Source organism: Alligator sinensis, unplaced genomic scaffold (genome assembly GCF_000455745.1).
Source record: "Alligator sinensis unplaced genomic scaffold, ASM45574v1 scaffold1242_1, whole genome shotgun sequence".
Classification (NCBI taxonomy): Eukaryota; Metazoa; Chordata; order Crocodylia; family Alligatoridae; genus Alligator; species Alligator sinensis.
Genome location: NW_005842833.1, coordinates 195,059 through 215,252, shown reverse-complemented (window position 1 = coordinate 215,252; position 20,194 = coordinate 195,059). Strand labels below are relative to the sequence as shown.

Below are 20,194 nucleotides of genomic sequence, written 5' to 3'. Positions count from 1 at the left end.
CTACACTGTGTCCCATGCCTCGCAGGTGACATCCAAAGATCACTTTCAACTTCCCCTGGCCCCACTGCTGGGCTGCACTCGCCCTCTGGCCCAAACGTGGCCTCAGATATCCATAGTCATGCCTGGGCCTCATGCCCCCTCACTGGGGCCACAACTCTGGCTACTCCAGGTGGCCCGTGTGCAGTCCTTCAGGCTCTACTCTACATGGCTGTCGGCTCTCACTCCTCCCCCTCACTGGGGCCACTATTTTGCCCTCTCATTGGGGCTTCCAGGCCTTATGCCCCTTGGGCCTCAGGAGTCTATCAACATACCTGGGCCCCCAACTCAGCCAATGGCCTACTCAGGCCCCACTCAGTGGACCTAGGCCCTGTGTGCTTTTCTGTCAGGGTGTGGTCCCCTAGTCTTTCCCCTCCATGGGGTCACCCACAAAGCAGCGGGGGCTGAGGCTTTCTGGCACGCCATACTCGCCTTTCACTAGGGAGGCACAGGTGTGGCATTTCCTGAAGATTGCCCTGCCACCGGCAGCTCCACCACACCATCCAGCCCCAGCAGGGTGTAGTTCCAGGTCATGCCCCAGGACCAGGAACCTCCTCCATCCCCATAGTTCCTGCCCTGTCCTCCAGATGTTCTGGCAGCAGCAGTACTGGAGCCAGGAGGTGTTCACCCATCGGCTCCCCAGTTGCAACTGCCTGCTCTGCTCCTCAGGGCCTAATCTTATACCCAGACTGCCCAGCCTCGCACCAATCAGGCAGCCCCCTGGCTACCATGTGATTGCCTGATTGGGTCTGCTCCCACCTGCAGGCTGCCTCACAAGCTGCTCAAGCCCCTTAAAGTGGCAGGCACCCAAGGGTGCACTGCCACAATTACCAAATTGGTTACTTGGAAAGCCAGGAAGAGCACACACCAACTGCTGAAACTTCCTTAGCCTGATGAAGGGTTTTTGAACCCGAAAGCTTGCTTAATAACTATTCTCCAACTATTTGGGTCGGTCTAATAAAAGATATCAAATTCACCCAAGGAACCTTGTCTGCCTATGTCCTTAGACCAACACGGCTACAACCTAAACCCCTGCAGGCTGAAATATCATTGCTTACTACATAAGCTGGATTAGTTTGGCCCTCCCTAAGACCCAAGAGAAGTTTCCTGGCTCAGCACTCAGCCTAAATTGTCCAGAACCAGGAGAAACATTTTACGCTCATATTCATGCCCTTTGGGACTTGCTCATAACCCTGATGTACTTAATTGACCAACAGGCATTTATATCTCCAGCTAGAGGTGGCTCTCCTCAGGTCAGCAGGTTCACACTGCTTTGGTGAGGTGAGGGCATGGTATGTACTGAAACGAATGAGACCCCTTCAAACTTACTACATATAAAGTGTGCCATAGACTGCCACTCTCCACTAAAGAAAGGAAAGGAAACAATAGAAAAACGGTGCAGACTCATAAACGAGGCTCGTTTCAGCTCCAGGTTCTGGTACGTGACTTTAGGGAGAGTGTCTAACCAAAGCGCCTCCTTGCCCAAACAAGCAGTAAGTCCTGTTCCTGCGTATCACCGATAACTAAGCCGGTTATATTTAGGGGTTAGCAAATCAGGGGTACGCTGGAAGTTTTAGAAATGGGCAAGGGGGGCTACTTGGAAATGAGCCCCGTGTGAAACCAAACAAAGCACTGAAGTTGAGTCACTCTGAAGAATGCATTCAGGGAGTTGTCTTGAGCTAAGCCAGATACGTGAATATTAAGAGCTGTAAACCCTGATGAAATCCCACTTTTGTCTCTGTTTACCAAAATGTTATCAATGGTTTCCCTCCAGGAATACATCGTCCAACCACACCTGGGCCTTCCCAGGGGAAACAGCTGGTATCTTCTGTCACAATGGTATTGCAGCGCTCCGTTAAAATAAGGATAGGCAGAATATAAATCTGATTCCTTGGAAGTGCGTTACAGCGTTGTCTGTCCCATGACGATCAACACCCGGTCACACCATCACAAGGCAAAACGGGAGCCGACCTGGAGAGCAGGTGCTGCTTGGCGCTCCTCTGTCAGTCTCCGTTGCTTCCTTGCTTCTAGAAAGGGAGGCTGCGATGAGTATTGAGCATGTGAGGATGGGGCACAAAGAGCGTGACTTCTTCAGATCCAAAGCTTGCAATGTCCAAAGAAGCTTGTGCTTGCAAGTATTTAAGGAACTGCTGAGGTTCATGGCATTGTGAGGAAATGTGAATTAAATGGGAGTGACCAATAGCTTGCATAGAAAAATTTCCAGCTATCAATGCTTTCCTTGTACTTGGGGAGCCTCGAAGCGGTAATAGGAAAACGCCATTGCAATGTGAAAATCTTTTGTACCGTTTGAGTAGGCTTAGAGTAGAGGCTTTGCTTGCAAAAGCAGGAGTGGAAGGAAAGCCTGCCTTACAGCTTCCTTTACAGTCCTGATAACCCATCCAGAAATCCTCTTTGTTTCTACAAGAACATCTTGCATTCCTTTAAAGGCAGGAGTCTTTCTAAAACATACACATCTTTAAAAAGTTTATTTTTTCTGAGAAAAAGTTTGTGTCCATGTTGAATGGTTGCTTTGTACTGGAGTCTCTGAAGAGCCACTCTCGTCTGAAAGTTGACCAAATGGTTCCCTAGCTTTACAGCTTTACATTTGTGGTGCATTAAAAACTTGCAAGAAAAGACATTATTGAATATTTTATACAAAGCATAAATCCTAATAACCAATGCTAATGCATTCTCCAAACACAGCATAAAAGAAAATGATATGGAAAATTAAAATGAGAGAAGCTATAAAAGCTGCATTTCGCAGTCTGTATAAATACTTGTATGTGTTTTATAGCCCAGGGGGTTATCTCCTTTGACACTTTTAGTTTGTACTTGAGGGAACAAAAAGCAGAAGCTTCCTAGAATTTTTTTAATGGGTTTGAAAGAGACAAAAATGTTTATGAGTGATATCTTATGGATCGACTGCACAGTTGGCATAAACTTAAACCAGCTTTCGGGTGTCACGGTGCCCTTTCTACCTCATTTAATCAAATAAGCAACCAAAAAAGTATGTTTTTATAATAGACTCCAAGCGTTATGGCTATAAAAATCTTGAACAACGGAGAGCAAGGTAGTGAAAAATGAAACAGCTATTAGTGTGTCAATGGGGTCTGGAGGCAGAAGGCAAGTTTCTTAACTATATTTACATCTAAATAAAAAGATGTTTTAATAACATTGACAGCACAAAGCATAAGGATATGCAGAAGAATGTATATAAGAATATATATATATGAATATATAAGAACTTGCATTCTCTCTCTCTCTCTCTATATATATATATATAAAAGAACATTATATATAAGAATATGTAAGAACTTGCATTCTCTATACATAAGAACATATAAAACTTGCATTCTATACATATATAAGAAAATTATATATAAGAATATATAAGAACTTGCATTCTCTCTATATAAGAATATATAAGCACTTGCATTCTATATATATATATATATATATAGACATGTATAAGAATATATAAAAACTTGCATTCTCTCTGTATAAGAACATATAAGAACTTGTATTCTCTATATATCTATAGATACAGATATAGGTATATAGACTACAAGGGCTCCAGAAAATAACTCCAGAATCTTCATGTCTCCAAAACTGGGACTCCAAAATGCATTCATGCAGTTGTTTCCACACCACGAATATATCGATCTGATCCACACATTGTTTTAGAACTTTTCTGTTAGGGACATCGCTGCAAAAGCAAACCTGATTGATCACTTTGAGATATGCATAGGAACTAAAACTAAAAGACCTCCCTGGTCTCCTCACACATTTACTTAAGATCCAACCTGCATGGTGCACCGGAGAAGATTAGAAGAATCCCAGTGCTCAGTGACTTAAATGAACTGGGGGTTCTTGGCATCTGGCAAGACTCTGGGCCATCGGCCCACTTACCCTGCTGGGTTTGAAAGCCATTTCTTCCTTACAGGAAGGAGCAATTCTCCACTATGCCTCTTTCATGTAAACTAGAATGTGTTTTTCTGAGCTGACGGGCGCTGGCATTGATTTGTATAGCGGCGCCATAATGTATGCTGACATCATGCCACGATCACAAGCGCTGCTTGCAGATAGATTCCTGAGACGCGGATCGCCTGCTCTCCATACTGTTTAACGAATGGTAACCTGGAGTCTCTCTCTTGCAGCGTTCACATGGGGCTGTTCTGTGCTGGAGCAGGAGAATACGTGGTTTTTGTATTTGAGGAGGCATGTACCTGATCCATCACTGTGTCCTCCTGGTGCAACTCGGTACTCCACCCCCGTGAATTGGGGTCTCAGGCCCATCTTTATTCTATTACGAGCCGGTCTGGCCACCCCTGAGGAGCGCGGGCATCCTCTTCCAAATCAGAAGCAAGCCAGAATTGTTCTCGTCTGAGATGCAGCATTGTTGTGAATGCAACTGCTGGGTATTAACGGGGCAGGTCACAGACATCCCTTAATTAACTCCCTGGATCCTGAATAAGGGTCTTGGCTCTCTTTACTGAGGCTCGGTGCTGCGGGTGTTTTGCCTGAGGAAAGGATGCAGGAGCAGGCCCTGAAAGAAAAGTGGAACGGCAACTTGAACCTAGATTTCAAAGCAGGGAAATGGGTCTAAATGTGTGTTGTCACATAAACACCCTTGACTTGTCTGTTCAAACCATGGAGCGAGATTGCCATTGTTTGGCCTCCCCTTTGGAGTCCCCCTCCAAAACCAGCGCTCACATAACAGGCTCCATGACTTACCCTTTCTGCATCGCTGGGGATTGATGACCTGGCCATTGTTATGCACTCCTTTGATCCCTCCTGGCCCTACCACAGCAATGCAGCATAGCCAGCGAGGAAGCCATCGGTCCCGAGGAAACTCTGGCTGGCATCATTGAGGAGAAGGGTTGAACCGTTCAACATGGGCCAGTATGGGCACATCATGCCTCCCATGCTGGCTGCCCATTTTACATCTAGAACTTGACTCAAGATCAAGATATCCCAGCCCAAGTCATCAAGCATCTTGCCTTCTTGCAAGATGGCTTGGGCCGCAGTATCAAAATGATGGCCTGAAGCTCTGGCTTCGCGCAGTAGTGCATGCATCTACCTCAAGGTGATCATCGGTACAGGAGCCAGCACGGCTCTGAGGCAGGCCTGCTCAAGGCTATGAAGCAAAGGGCATCAGGATCTGAGCAGCCACCGCTCAGCTGGCAGGGGTCACGGCCAGATTGCACGCTCACAGGGTCGCGTGGGTTTTAAGAGCTTGTTTGACCTTATTTCTTTATTTTTTTTTAGTCCTATTTCTAAGGAGAGTTGGCCAGCACTCCTCTATTTTTGTGACTAGGTTGCAACAAAAATACATCAAAACTGCTTGTGCAGTTGAGTCAAAATCGGTGAATACTTTTGGCTAGGAGGCAAAAAAAAGGAAGGAGAGAAAAAAAACCCGGATTCAAAACAACTTCCTTTTAAAAAAAATCAAAATGTATTTTGGCTTTTACAATTGTTTGGGTCCATATCCTTGATTGAACTCAACCCAGCCCCCAGCCCACAGCCCTGAAAGGCTGCCCCAAAGTGTTGCATCGCCTTCTGCCAGCAGTGGATTTTGGGGGACTTTCCCATGTTTTCCTACCGCTGTTAAATCCATGCCAAAAAGAGCTGTTTGGTGTCTCCTCGATGGTGCTGTTGCTGTATGAGAGTAGTGAAGTCGTTCTGGCTGCTCGGCTCCCTGTTTTGCCCATGATATGGGTCGCACCTGAAAACAGATGCTAACAATGCCTGGCGAGGTTCTTTGGGTAGATGGGATATCTTTTATTAAACCAACTAAATAGTTGGAAAAATTGTTCTTGGCAAGCTTTCGGGGGCAATCATCCTTCTTCAGGCGTATGTCCTTATCCGCCTGAGACCAACACGGTTACAACCAGCAACCCTAACAGTGCCTTGAACTCTTCATCCCGGCTCTCAAAGCTATTAACAAACGTGCTGCGGGGACTGATTTCCCGTGGTAGCTGAACATACACATTCCCCCCGTTCAGCGATCCTGCCGGCGGCATCCTGCCGCAAATGAGGTGTCTGACAAAATAATGAGAAAGCTCCTTTGCACATGAAGCGTTTTGGCCGGCGGTATTCCTCAGCCACCATCACGCTGGGTGCGCGGAGATCAAATGGCCTGCTGAGGACTTCCAGCTGAACCTCAAGCTGAGCAAGGAGACTTCTGAGCATGGAAAGAAATGTGGGTGTTTTTGCTTGTTTTTCTTTCCTCCCCGCCCCCCCGGTTTTGGCCCAGATCAGGCCGTACAAATGCGCAGAGCTACTGTGACTTTTCTCCTGCTTAGAAATAATCTGGGATATGCCGAAGCACTCACCGTTCCAGCCAAAGCAGCACAATCATTATTAAATGCTACTGCTTTGCCAACGCGGAGACTTGGCTCATTCGGCAGCCTAAAATACCAAGAGGGTGGTGCTTTTTGTAATCACTTTTATGGAGCTCTCATCCCCAGATGACCCCATCTGCCTATTTCACATGCACTTCTGCCGGCTTTGTGCTCTTGCTCGGAGGCCGGCGAGGCGAGGCTCTGGCTCAAGGTACGAAAACGCGGTTCCCAGCAGGAGGCTGCATGAGCATGGGGTAAAACAAGCCATTGTGTCCCTTCCAATTCATCCTGTAGCTGGAATAACAGTGAAGATGTATTTTGGCAGGCATTGTTTAGTGGCATTTGTCTCCTTTATGTTAAATCCCCTTTTTGTTAAAACAGAGATTCTTGGGGCTTTTTTCTTTAAACTGCAGTAACAGCATTCTGCTCTCTATCTCTTGGGCAATCAGACAGGCCCGAAGACCACATGCTGCTGGCAGCATCTCGCATTGTAATGTTTTCCCATTTGCTAGAAAAACATTTCATCTCCATGCACCATAACCGGAGGGAGCTCGCTGTGCAGCAGGGATGAGCGCTCGATGCTGGCCAGCGAGACGGTCATGAGAGAGTCCATAAGCAGCGCTCCTCCACGCCCCGGGGAACATGGGCAAGGGGCAGGGTTAAGCCTGGAGTGGGATCACTGTAGGCTGCCCCCCGTGGCTATGGCTGTGCATCCCGGTGAAGCCGTTTACATAATCAGCTGCATCCGGGACAAAGAAGTTTGTAAAACTAGAGTTAAGGTTCACTTGGCACTGCTCGTACATATAGCTTTCCAGCAGCCTGAGATTAGATTAGGTTGAAACCCCAGAGCGGTAATAGATTGGCTTATTTTCTTCTTTTCCTTTAGATGAGGGGTATGCATTTCACTTCGGTTTAGCGGTGCTCAGCTTTCCGGCCTCATGGGCTGGACGAGCGGCGTGGGGCCAGTCTGCAGGCTGGATCCCATAGGCAGGGTTGGTTCATGGGCCTGGGGCAGCGTGGGGTGAGCACTGGGTCCGGCTGCAGCACACTGCGTGCTGGCCCAGATCCAGCACGCTGACCTGACCTGGGGGCCAGATCCAGCTGAAGCACAACCCCATGCAGAGGTCCAGTGCATGGCTGGACCTGGGGCTGCACCATCTGCCTCCCCACAAGTCTGGGACGGTGGCAGAAATTCAGATTCCCACCGCTGCCCCACTGCCACATTTCTGGACCTAGGGGATGGGCCGAATAACGTGGCCAAACAGACCAGATTGGGCCCATGGGCCAGAGGCTAAACACTCGTTCTTGCAAAGGGTGGTGATAGTGGTTGGTCACAGGTGACCCTGTTTTGCTTAGCCAGATGTATGGAGATCTCACGTCACTGCACTGAAATGGAGGAGGTTGCATATTATTAAAAAAAAACCCCAAAAACATGGGGCATTGCCTACCCTTGTGTTTACCGAGGTATTGTCCCCCCTTTGCCACATGGCAGCAGCTTTTGGGGCCTTGTGCATGGTTTCTATTTGCAGCTGAAAGCACAGCGGTAGCAGGAGAGCTGCTTCCTGGAGGAGGGGTAATAAACTGATTGCACGTGGGCAAATCCCCCTGGCAGAAGCCTCAGGGAAGGCACAGGTGCCCTGCTCCCAGCTGCAGCCATCTGGCATCTCGAGCGTGTTTTCCACACCTTGCACAAGCCTCATCGCTTCACTGATTCAGCTCCCGGTTTCCTCCCACAGCTCCTCTAATTCTCACGCTTGGAGAAACTCCTAGACCGAAGCCCCTCCAGGCTATTTGGTTCAGGAACATGGCCATTAGGCCTCCTTTTGTGTAGCTCTGCAATGCTCAGAAAGCTCAGAAAGGGGTAATGGCTTGGAGACAGTGCTCCAACCCATGTAAAGCCCTTGCAGACAAGCCAGTGGCAGTCAGTGCCCCCGGCATGTGTTACATCCTAGGTACGGACCCTCTCCCAGGAAAGCCGTCGGCACCTTTCCACAGAGGCAGCGGCTTGCTGAGCCCCTCTTGTCTTCTCGCACGGCCTCCGCTTGGCACATCTGGGTAAAGGGCTGTATTTAAACACGCAGCCAGTGCAAGAATCTGGAGTGACATGCCAAGGAGAGGAGCTGGGTGAACAGCTAACAATGCTTTCATTTTTTTTGCTGTGCTTTAAATAATTGATGAAGAAGCAAAAAGAGTGGGGAGGGGTGAACCCCACCCTGCTGCTCTGTAGCTTGACTTCAGTTCTGCGCTTCACATGGGATTGCACGAAGAGGGGAGGGAGAGAGATAATTAGTGGGAGAGAGAGAAAGGGGAAGTGTCTGAGCTCTGCAATGCATTATTCATGGCCCTACCTATCGCATTACCCCATTGAAATGTTAATGGGAAGACCTCGTGCTTCTCTGATCTGCATTGCTGCTTCAGTGTCTGAGCTCTGCAATGCATTATTCATGGCCCTACCTATCGCATTACCCCATTGAAATGTTAATGGGGAGGAAGACCTCGTGCTTCTCTGATCTGCACTGCTGCTTCCATCGCGCGGGATGTGACAAATGCCACAAGCTGAGAGTATTTCGAAAAACTTTCTGGATCTGATTTTTAATGGGTAACTCTGGAGACTTGAGGCAATCAGGACTCAGAGCAGAGATGATCTCTTTTATTACACCAACAAGATTTTTGCACAAAAAAAAATCTTTCATTGCAACCTTTCGGGCACAAACACCCTTCATCAGGCATTGCAGAAAAGATTGTAAAAGTTCTCCTGGGTAGAAATGAAAGTTAATTATTTCATCGGCTTTCACAGAGGTGTCGATAGGTGGAAAACTCCTCTGGGCAGGCAGTTCATAGCTGATCGCTGGTTTGCCATCTATTAAAAGGAAGGAGATTTGGTTTGCGTTGGTCAGGGGGAAGCTCCCATTTGACTGTAAGCTCATGTTCCTCATCATGAAGGAGAGCTATTAGTGCCATGAAGAATACACTAGTGACCCTTTCCTCCTTTGCACTAGACCAGGGGGTCCCAGACTGCAGGACACCTACCCCCGGGACACACAAGACATCTCTGGGGGGCAGAAACTGTGTAATGGCAGATTTGAAGGGGTTCAACTAGAAGGCGGATGCTGGTAGGGGGATGCAGGCAGGTGGTAAATCTGGAAGAGGGTACACAGTAAGAAAAAGTTTGGGAACCTCTGCACTGGATCATCTGAGCTCTCCTCTACACATGCAAATGCACGTGCAGCTTCAGACCTTCATCCGGCATTTAAGCTTTATTTTTCCCTACCGAAAAATAATTTCCAAAGCATAAGTAGGAATGCAAATAAACTTTCTTTCTCTCATAATCCTAGTCGTAGGGTTGAAGTGCCCATCATCCTAGACATTTCTAAGGGGAGCTGAAGAAAGCTCAAGTCTGACTCTCGGGGTATACAGCACAGAGCTGCGTGCGTGCTACTTCGCACGATCGGATGAGCGACACGACGCCGCAGCTCTGAGGAGATGCAGACAGCAAGCCATGGTTTGCCACTTTAAAAGCACCTTGTAGGCTGGATCCTGGCTCTAACTGTGCCGCTGGGCATATGGCAGCCCTAACTGGCTTGCTGTTGTGCAAGGGGCAATCTCTGCATGAAGCTAAAGGGGGATTTTACTACCATTTGCCTGCTTCTCTCTCCCCCCTGCCCCTCCTCATGCGCCCGCCTAGACTAGGGGAAGCGAGCAGTGGAGGAGGCCTAAACTGTCCGGTGGGATCTTCCGCATGGCGCACCTGGACCTGCAGCAAAGATGCTCCAGGCCTTGCTTTAGCAGCAGCTGCTTTCCAAGGCAAGCCTCTTTTTGCCCCAGTGCTTAAGCTTCTTGCACAGCTCTTCTACCCCAGCAGCTGCCCTCGCCTTCTGCAGCTGTGCATGGTTTGGGGATTCTTTCTTAGTCAATTAACACTGCTGCCAAAGTCCCTACTAGCCTCCCAGTAAATTGAAGGGCGGGGCTGGCTTGCTGCATTATCAAGATCTGCATTGCTAGTACCTCCCAGGGCCTTGATCCTTGCAATTAGGAGCCTGAGAGCCCTCACACTTGATGAGCTGGAAACAATGCATGGGTATTCTTGAGTGCCTGCACCTGCTAGAGTTTAAAATCACCTCTGCTATAGTTATCCTTTGATCCGCTCCTATTTAAAAGACTGGATGGACTCAGTGGTGTAAATGGGAGCAAGCTAAGTACTGGGTTCACATATTGAAGTGCACAACTAAGCTTTATTTCTCTTCTTTTCCTCCTGTGTACCAGAATCCAGTCCTAGCCCCTGGGGTCAGTCTCTTACTTGACTATTTTGAATTTTGGTCTTTGGTCCTGCAGAAAAGGTGGTCTCCTGCCCATTTATCATGCTGCGATGTGAGACTGTGCTTCTGCTTTTTATAAAAGCTTACATCCTTCAACACCGAGCTGGTAGAAATCTCATTTGTGGGCTTCTTCTCAATGAAAAATTACCCTCTTTCCACCAGACCCGCATAGTCGTGACATTTCTTTTGCTTTGTTTCCCAAACTCTGCCCGAGCAGTTGCTGTTTGCAAACCTGTATCATGCAAAGTACAATAACCACATTTTGGGAACAAAGATCATTTAGATGCTGCATTGTCAAACCGCACTGAATTTACATTTAAAAGCAAGCATCAAATAATGGTTACATACTCCACTTCCAAGTTTTGTCAGAAGGAAAACAGAGCGGCTGGATATCTTAATTCTAGTATAGCCCCAAAAGGATTTCCAGAGTTAAGCTCCTCTCTATGTGTCTGCTCATTCAGGTATCACCTCCACTTCACCCATGCATCCCCAACATTTGTTTCAACGGGTTTGTGGATATTCTCACCCTGAACTCTTAACAATGGGATTGGATTAAAATCCAGCATTTGTCACTGTGTGAATCTTTCCTGTATCCAATTAGTGTGCAAAGTCACTAGAAATAGCTGGCTGTGCTGCAGCTCATGGAGAGGAAATGCTTTCTTTGGTAGAGATTTTTTTTTTTTAGCAGGAGGTTAGCCTGAAAATATCTGTTTTTCTTCCTGCAATTGAGAGCAGATACCTCGATGTGTGAATTGCAGAAAAGTAATGATAGGGCTGCAGTCCAGGTCTTGCTTTCCTGAAAAGTCCCAGACAGGAAAGCTTAACCTCTGTCGAAGTAATCTGCTGCAGGATCAGGGCTGGGGAAACCAAGGGTTTTAAAACTGACTTTCCAGCCATCCCAAAGCTTTACCCTCTAGCATTAATCATGGAACAAAGCACTGATAAAAGCAACTTTCCCTGAAGGAGGAGAGAATTGTTCTTGATAACTGAATTGTCCTTCACATGCACCAGGATGCTGTATTTGTGAGGTGGCGGTATACCTGCCACGTGGAAGATCAGCCACAGTGCAACCCTCCTGCTAGGGCCTGAGGATAGCTGACTTGCAGTGAAGTTGCTCTGCCTGGAAAGAATGGAGGTTCAGGACAAAACAGCACGGGGCTCGTGATTTTGCTGGAGTAAATCAGAAGTAACGCAGGGCCCTAACACAGGTGCTTGAGTGGTGTGAGAGGGGACTCTAACTCCCAGACAGGTGAACTTGTTTGTCTCTAGTGGGTTATGGAATAGAGAAAATCCCACACAATTTACTGATTCGTTTTGATGCACTGGCTGGGGGAGTAGTTAGCTGATTGCACGATTTCACAAGGATTACACACTTAATTTATACAACACAATTTTATTTTAAAACTCTTTGCTACGTATATAACACTGCTTAGCTTTAAGAAACACCACAAACATTAAGAACACAATAATTACATATATCAGAAACAATGCTCCAAATGCACTTCCTTCCCAAACAATGCGATAAGAATTAGTGTTACAAAAACAACTACAATTACAACTAAAAGTTAAATTTGAATCAATACTATTATTTTTCATAATATACTTACAATCCTAGAATTCCAAGAAGCCAAATACCAAAATACGGTTTCATTCCTCAGTAGTACAATTTAATGGGTTGGCCTCAGTAGTACGGTTCAATGGGCTCGCCTCAGCAATACGATTCAATGGGCTGGCCTCAATACTGATAGGACTAAGTCCCCTTCTTTCAGTCCCTTTCGGGCGCTCTGCAGCTTCAGCGTGAACTAAGAGATTCGTGTTCACGGAGAGGTTGTAAGTTACAGTTTTTATTGAGTGAGCTGCCGTCAATGGGCTCCTCCTACTCAAACCTGTCATTACCCCCAAATTTGGGCTCGGATCTTACTCAACAGATTCTTTTGCTTAGTAATTAGTTTCTTTTGTTAATCATCTTAATTATTCTAGGGAACTTCCATACCACTGCAAGTGACCATTTCTTACCAATTTGTCAAAAGGCTCTAGGGTTTGATCTCTCGGAACTCAGGATATTTGCTCTTTTTGTAAAAGACTTCTAAAGATAAAATTCAAATTAAGACTTTAAACAAAGTCAGGACCTTTTGCACGTAGTCCAAAAACAATGACTTAGATAAGGAGATAAATCTTATCTTCTTCCTGAAACTGGCTAATGGGCAACCATCACAAACATTCAACCTATTTAATTCAATATGACATTGTTCCTGAACTTTGTAGCAACAAAGTGCAAAGTCTTCCTAGGGCTGGCAAGTGAATGACTATTTAGGCACATGCTACGCTTTGTGCCTTTCGAAGTCAACTTCAATTATTTTATCCCTTCAGAATGACTTCACTCTCCGCAATGCACGTAGCTCCAAATAGCAAATCAATCCAAAAAGAAACCAGCTGAATGTGTTTGTAAGATGGAGTATAGTGTGCATAAATATCTATCTATCTATCTATCTATATTAACTGTGATGATCTGTGTTTAGTGGACCCCCTGGCCCAGAAGCAAATAGTTACACCATCTTCCTGGGGTGCTGCTCATGCTAGGACAGGCAGCAGTGTTGGCCTCATGAGCTGTTTTGCTGCAATCTTGCACGCGCTGCTGCGAAAATAAAGCCTGGATGCACTATTTCATGTCAACATATTTCCCCTGGAAGTCTGTAAAGACTTGACTGAGAAGATGCATAAAATAAATCTGGATTGGAAGGATTCTCCAGCTGGCTGCCAACTATATTATAACCTCCTGAAGAATTGCTCTTCTAAGCGGAGCGGCAGCTTCTATCGTGATACTCAGCCTTTGCAGCGCAGCTGGAAGAATCACTCTCCCCTTTTCACGGAGAGGGAAACCAGAGTGACTTGCCCTATCGGGCATGCTGGTCTATAGCAAAGCTAGGAAGGGAGCCCAGGGCTGCAGGCTCCTGTCCTGCTGCCTATTTACTTGCACTTTGAAGTACTACTGGTTCAATTTTGACCCTGTTAAAACCCATGCGAGTTTTGCTATTGCCATCAGGATTTCATCTCACTGTGCCTTCCTGTCTGCCTAGGTACCCTGCCATAAGGACTTGGAGAACCACAGAAACATTTCATTCCTTTCTTTGCAGGATCACACACGCGGGTATCAGACTCCAAGACCGTGTCTACGCGACCGGTGGACTGCGCAGTTGTTACGGCGCGGTCATTTAGTGTTTGCATAACTAAATGACTGCACCGTAGGGTCCCCGCATGCTTTCTTCTGATGCTACGGTGCAGTGAGTGGCCCCCAAGGGTTATTGCCCCCAACGCTACTGCACAGCAGCATCTCAGATGCATTCAGACTGTTTCCTTTTGCTAACTGTAATGGCACTTTTCTTCCTTTTCTCCTTAGAGGAGAAACTCCCGCAGATCTTTTTCATCAGCAGTTCTCTCTGCATGGCGGTTTAACTCACCGCAGATTTGTATGACTTTCCCTAACACTGAAAGCAAAGGGGTAACGATGACACCAGCGATCCTAGCGTTCTTGGTGACCGTGGGCAGCTTTTTAAATGGGGTTTCTCCCTTATCTTGCTTGCCCTTTAATCCAGCTTTGAGCCCCAGGCTCTTTCCCCGGCTGTTGTCGTTTCCGAACGCCCGACTTCCTGCGTTGGATCCCAAAATGCCTCCTCGTGGGCTGTGCAGCTGGTGGCCTCTACAGCTGGGAGGCCGGTTTGGGGTGCCCTTCCTCCACCCCCACGATGCTCCCAAGCTCTGATGGCTTGAGTGAGACTTCATCTCAAGTCTCCCACATGACGTGATGAGCTATTTCTGACGCCGGTGTGCCTCTTGGCTGCCGAAACGATCATCGCTCCAGGAAGGAGCCGGGTCTAAAGAATTGCTTAGCCCCGAGAGGAGCGGCGTTGGTTGCGTTGCACAATGTGGCTCTTCTGGACAAAGCAGCATGAAGCAATTTCCAGATATTTCACTGGTGCTTCCTGGCTATCGGCGGTGCAGAGCCTTTGGAGCTACTAGACATTGTTGACAGGAAATATTTGCTGAGGTTAAATGAGAGATTTCTCCAGTGAAATATTCACTCGGACTTATGGCTTCCTCTCCCCAGGGTGAGAACAGAATGGAAGTTTGCCCCGAGTTGTGTGAAAGAACAAATAACAGGGATTTAAAAATAGAAAGAGGCTGAAATCCTGAAAATTACAGTATCTTGCACTTTCTTGAGTCCCAGATGGATAGGACAGCTCCATCCATCACGGCCCTTGGAACAACCAGCTCTGCGTTTTAAAATAAATCTCTGAACTTGCTTACACCGGGCAGTTTGACAGGGACTAGTTGAGCAAATTTGGTGAATTAATCAAACACCAGGAGGGGATGTGTCTTCCTGGAGCCCAAATACTAGATCACTTCATAATTTCTTTAATGCAGTTTCAAAATTGCAAGTATCTCCCTGCTTAGAGGATGCCAACGGTCGTATCTGCTCTAGACTTTAACACAGGGAGAAAATACCACTCTAAGGAAAATTTCCAAGCTCTCTCTAGACATATCATTCGTGCAGCCAGGGAACGACAGAATAGCACCGAAAGGTGAGCGTGGGCTCCTCTGTTTCTCCCGACTGGACCTCCAGATGTTATGTGCGGAAAAAATCCTATGATGCCACGTCTGACCTTGTCACTGATATTGCTTGGACGGGTCGGTGATCAGCATATTGGTGTCCAAGTGCCCCTAGGAAAAGCTAAATTAGAAGCTCCTTCCTACATGGTGACCTTGGTGTAAAGAGACACAGAGGGCACGTCTCCCTATCGCTCTGGCAGAGCACGCGGGGTCCGGGGGCAGGTGGTTAACTTGTGGGAACACGGGGCATGTTCACCTGGACATGAGAGATGAATTGTTAGCCTGAATCACTTGGGACTCCTGTAAACCAGGCCAAACCATCCTGTTAAAGCTGTGGGTCATTGGATGGGCTCGCTATACTTTGACTTGCAACCTGCTACTTCACTTTTTCCTCATCAGAGGAGGCTGCAGCCTGGCTCAGCAATACCAGATTTGCTGCATTTTTTTTTTAAACAGCCTTCTTTCGTAAGCAATTACAAACATCCAGTGTAGAAGCACCACTTGGAGCGATACTCAGCTTAGGTAGCATGGCTCAGAGAGGACTATTGAGGTGCTCTCTAACTATTCTCATTGGGGATTTCCCAGGGAGCTTTGGGAAGGACAGGCTGTTATGCTAGATGCTGAGCAAAACCCTACAAAAATAATTTTCTTTGCAAGAGAATAAGATCTCACTGCATCCCTACATCCTCGGTTGCCAAAGGATGAATAAACCACCCATCATTTTGATGCTCTGGGTTCAGGTTAGTCCTCTGCAGAATATGGCTCCATTTGTTTGGCCAAGGACTAAGCCACGTGAGCCAGGTCTGTTAATTGCTAATCATTATAGCAAGTGTTGTCATGGAGCCTCTAGAATAGCCCAGTTATTATCAAGTCATAGAAAACGAGGGTGGGAAGAGACCTCAGGAGGTCACAAATAGGCCAACCTCCTGCTCCAAGCAGGACCAGCCCCAACTCCATTATTCCAGCCAAGCCTTTGTCCAGCTGGGGCTTAAACACCTCCAAGGAGGGAGACTCCACCACCGCTCTGGGTAAGTTATGCATTTATGCAAAAAACAGGCCTTGCTCCCTGACTTCTTTCCCCACCTCCGCCGCTTTGCCTGTCAGAGAAAGTGACCGCACTTTGCCGCACAAGAAGAGCGTAAATGGGCCGAACGGCAGCATTTTATATTTCGAGAGTCTTCAGCACGGGATGCTCCGTGCAATCCAGCTGGGGCAGTGGAAGTGATAGGATAAGCGTTACTACTGTATTCATTAAAGCCAGGTCTGGAAAAGATGTGCCTGCTATTGATACTTGTTGAGAGATGTGATGAGCATGAGGCCTTTTGCTTGAGTGCAGGCGCATGAGCGTTTGTTGGTGGATGTTAGTTAGGGAGCCATAAGCTGCTTTTGAGTCCTCAACTGTGCAGTTGTCAGTGTGTTGATAGAGGTTTAAACACTTATGATGCTGCTGCTAGGGGGCTTAAGTGCTTATGCTTTTCGAAACACTTAAGTCCTTGGGGCAGAGCAATGGTTGTTGCATCGTAAGGACCTGTTCTCCCCGATGGAAGTCAACAAATAATACAGCGCTGTTTCTAAAGATGGAAGTCTGTTTTATTTGGCCTTTTCAGGGGGCTTCACACAATCTCCAAGCAGCGCTGAAAACACTCAGAAATGAGCCTACAACTGCCCTCCTTTCCCTTTGCAAACAGATTCAGCATGAGTGCATCCACAGTGGGAACTGTGCAAATTGGTCTCTGGGGGTCTTTTATTTGTGTAGACAGTTGCCACATCTGCATGGGTAAGTGCTCCAACAATGCAAAGCGGGGAAGTTATTGCAGAATAGGATGGGGTCTGAATTTAAAGCACAGTAGCCACTCTGCATAGTTCCCTGTGTGGACATCCTTATTCCTCATTGACAGGTACCGGTAGGCAGTTCATTTTCATCCATGTCCAAAGACATGAACTCACTTGGTGCTGGCCATGCCAACACAGCGGCTCTGGCAGCTGTGAGAAGCCCCAAAGCCCCATGGGCATCCCTGGTATACACTGTTTTATTAAATGCTAGCTTGCCCTTCCTCAGTCTACCCAACTTCCATTAGCTTCACTGTGTATTGTTCCTTCATAATGAAGAAGTATTTTGAAATCATGGAGATGGATGTCCTTTATTCTTGTTAGGTGCTTTGGGAGGATGTCCAAAGGCACGTCCAAAGATCAAATGATTGGAGCTGTGTTCCAGTTTCAGTGAATAGCAGCTCACAGCTTTTCCTCAACAATATCATGAATTTGGGAATAATTCTGCACACATTTGCAAAGAGAAGGTGAACCGAGCAGTTCATCATTAGCACGAAGCTTGGCTCACCTGCTCATTAGCTCCCCAGCTTTCTTGTCACTGTCCGATGATGATTCAAATGTTGCTGACTATGCTGTACTTGTTTCCAAGTGAACGTTGGAACAATTTCCCAGCCATGCCTAAATGATCTTCTCCTCCCAGATCTGTCTGCAAGTTGAGGGAGAATTTCCCCATTGCAACTCCGGACTTGTGAACTAAATGAGAAGTGGGAGCTGAACCTTTCGAGGATGTTTGGAGATTCACATAGAAGGACGTGGCAGGCGATGTTCTGTCCTACTGACACGAAGGGAGGACTTGAGCTACTCTTGGGGTGTTTCCATTTGAGTTAGTCCTGGGAGTTAGTGTGTGTCTGCATCACTTCCCTCCTAAAATGTGGACATTTTTAAAAATCTCTACATGTTTGCTCTACAGATGTCATGGCGCCCACAGTATCGCAGTTCAAAGTTTCGAAATGTCTATGGGAAAGTGGCGAACCGAGAGCACTGCTTTGATGGGATTCCAATTACCAAGAACGTCCACGACAACCATTTCTGTGCGGTCAATGCCAAGTTCCTCGCCATCGTGACGGAGAGCGCTGGCGGAGGGTCCTTTCTTGTCATTCCTCTGGAACAAGTAAGTCATTTTTCCTTAACAAAACCTGAATGCAATTCAGTGGTAATCTTCATGCACGGCTGTTAAAACAGACGTTCTGTCCCAGGAATCTCTTTAATACGATGGTGACGTGCTGCAATCTTTGGTATTTTCAGGGGTTTTTTGTGGATTTTCTTTTTGTTTATGGAAGGGAAGCTTGAAAGTGGGTTTAATAAATGGTATTTTCCTTTAGATCTTTTAGGGGGGAAAAAAAATCAAAGATTTGTGTACAAACTTTTTTGCTATCGTGGCCCTTGCACTTCTCAGTCTGAGGGCCTCTCTCAGGTCTCACCTAGTGCTTCCTTATAAGCAAGGAAACATTGGTTTTGAAGTTTGCTATAGATCTGTTCCCTCCATAATGGCTTGTGTGACCTTATTCTCCTAAGGAGCCCCATCCCTCTCAATGGTTCTGCTCAGGGTAGGATCAAGACCCCACATTTGTAGTGTTTGTCTCATCTAAATTGTGCACATCCCAACAGACCGTGAGACGCTTGTTCTGTGCGGACGTGCCAAGTTGTGTGACACACCCTTTCAGAGACGTGTGTGTGACACAACCACAATGCAGAATTTCCTGAAGGCAGATGCCTGCAGTGTCCAAGATGGCATGACTTTATCTCCTTCCCCTGCAGCAGCCAAATGAAATGGCAGAAACCTTCTTTTATGGGCTTAGGTGCTCTTGAAGCAAGTCATCTTCTGCTCCCCTCCATGACCCGTGAGAGCTACTGTAGAGCTGCAGGGAGTCCTGAGCTGATCAGAGGCCCAGGTCTTCAGTGTCAAGGTACTGAAGGTTGCATTGGAGCACAAATACAAAAGAAGGGAACGGAAATCTTGGGCATTTGGAAAACAGATGCTGTAGCGTTGCTCTGGAGGGTGCGGGGGGATTTGGGCAATACTGAATACTCTCTTGCGACTCTTCTTTCATGATAAGCTGCACCATCAAACACTCAAGTAAGGTTTGTATGAGATTACTTTTCGATCTTAGCAGTGGACCCATGTCTTAGGCACAGCTGGGTTTGATGCTCCTCCTGTCTCTTCCAGGGACACGCTGAGCCTCTGTTTCTCAGTCTGAAGGATTCGAGTCCACCTGGACTCACGTCCTGGTAAGACAGGGCTGAATCCTGCTTTTCCTCAGTCTTTAAGAGGGGTTTTGCAACATGAAAATTTGACTTGGCGTGTTCCCTAATTCTCAGAATCTGTCACAAGGTCCTAGTGACTTTTCTTCTTTATTTCTGCTGCCAAATCTTTGCTGTGTAGTCTGGAGGAGAGATTATTGCACCATTATCATTTGCAGTTTGTCATCCTCCACACATCTTGTGTCTGCCTTCTCCAGTCTGTTCAAGGCTCAGCTTGTCACTCATGTCACAGTGATTAAGCCTTGATTTTGCGTTCTGTGCACTTAAAGTCGGGGCGTATATTCGGTTTTCACCACCTAGACCCAAGCACCGCGTGCAGCTGACTGGCGGGAGGTGCTCAGAGTGCATAGCGCTGTCGTTTTTTAGTTCACGGCCTCCTGATCTAAAAACTGTACCCTCCTGCCTGTCACATGTTCGAAACTTTTTTTTTAGTTCACGGCCTCCTGATCTAAAAACCGTACCCTCCTGCCTGTCACATGTTTGAAACTTCGTGCCCGGTTTGGTGAGACTCCGTTTCTGAAGACTGGTGAGTTATGAGCCATTTTTAAAAGCAAATTTGATCCACGGTTTTATTTCCCTGCTAAATGTTGTTTTCGCAGCATCTGGAGCTGCCTGCTAGTTGCCACTGTAAATTGCTTTAATACATGTGCATAGTCCCCCATACTTCTACTGAGTAACACTCCTATTTGGAATATGCTTTTCTTTTTTCAGCACATGACTTTGCACTTTAACTTCCACCCCTCATCCAGAGATTTCCTTCAGCTCTTTGCAGGAGCTCAGAAATAACTCTGTTAGACT

The 20,194-nt window shown here is 46.8% G+C and overlaps 1 protein-coding gene across 1 annotated transcript in view; it reads left to right on the top strand.

Annotated features, from left to right (window-relative positions):
• The window catches only part of CORO2B (coronin 2B), a 112,440-nt gene that overhangs the window by 31,938 nt on the left and 60,308 nt on the right, over positions 1 to 20,194 (top strand). The window contains 1 exon segment of the mRNA XM_025191583.1: positions 18,045 to 18,245. Within this exon segment, the coding sequence (XP_025047368.1) occupies positions 18,045 to 18,245 (201 nt within the window).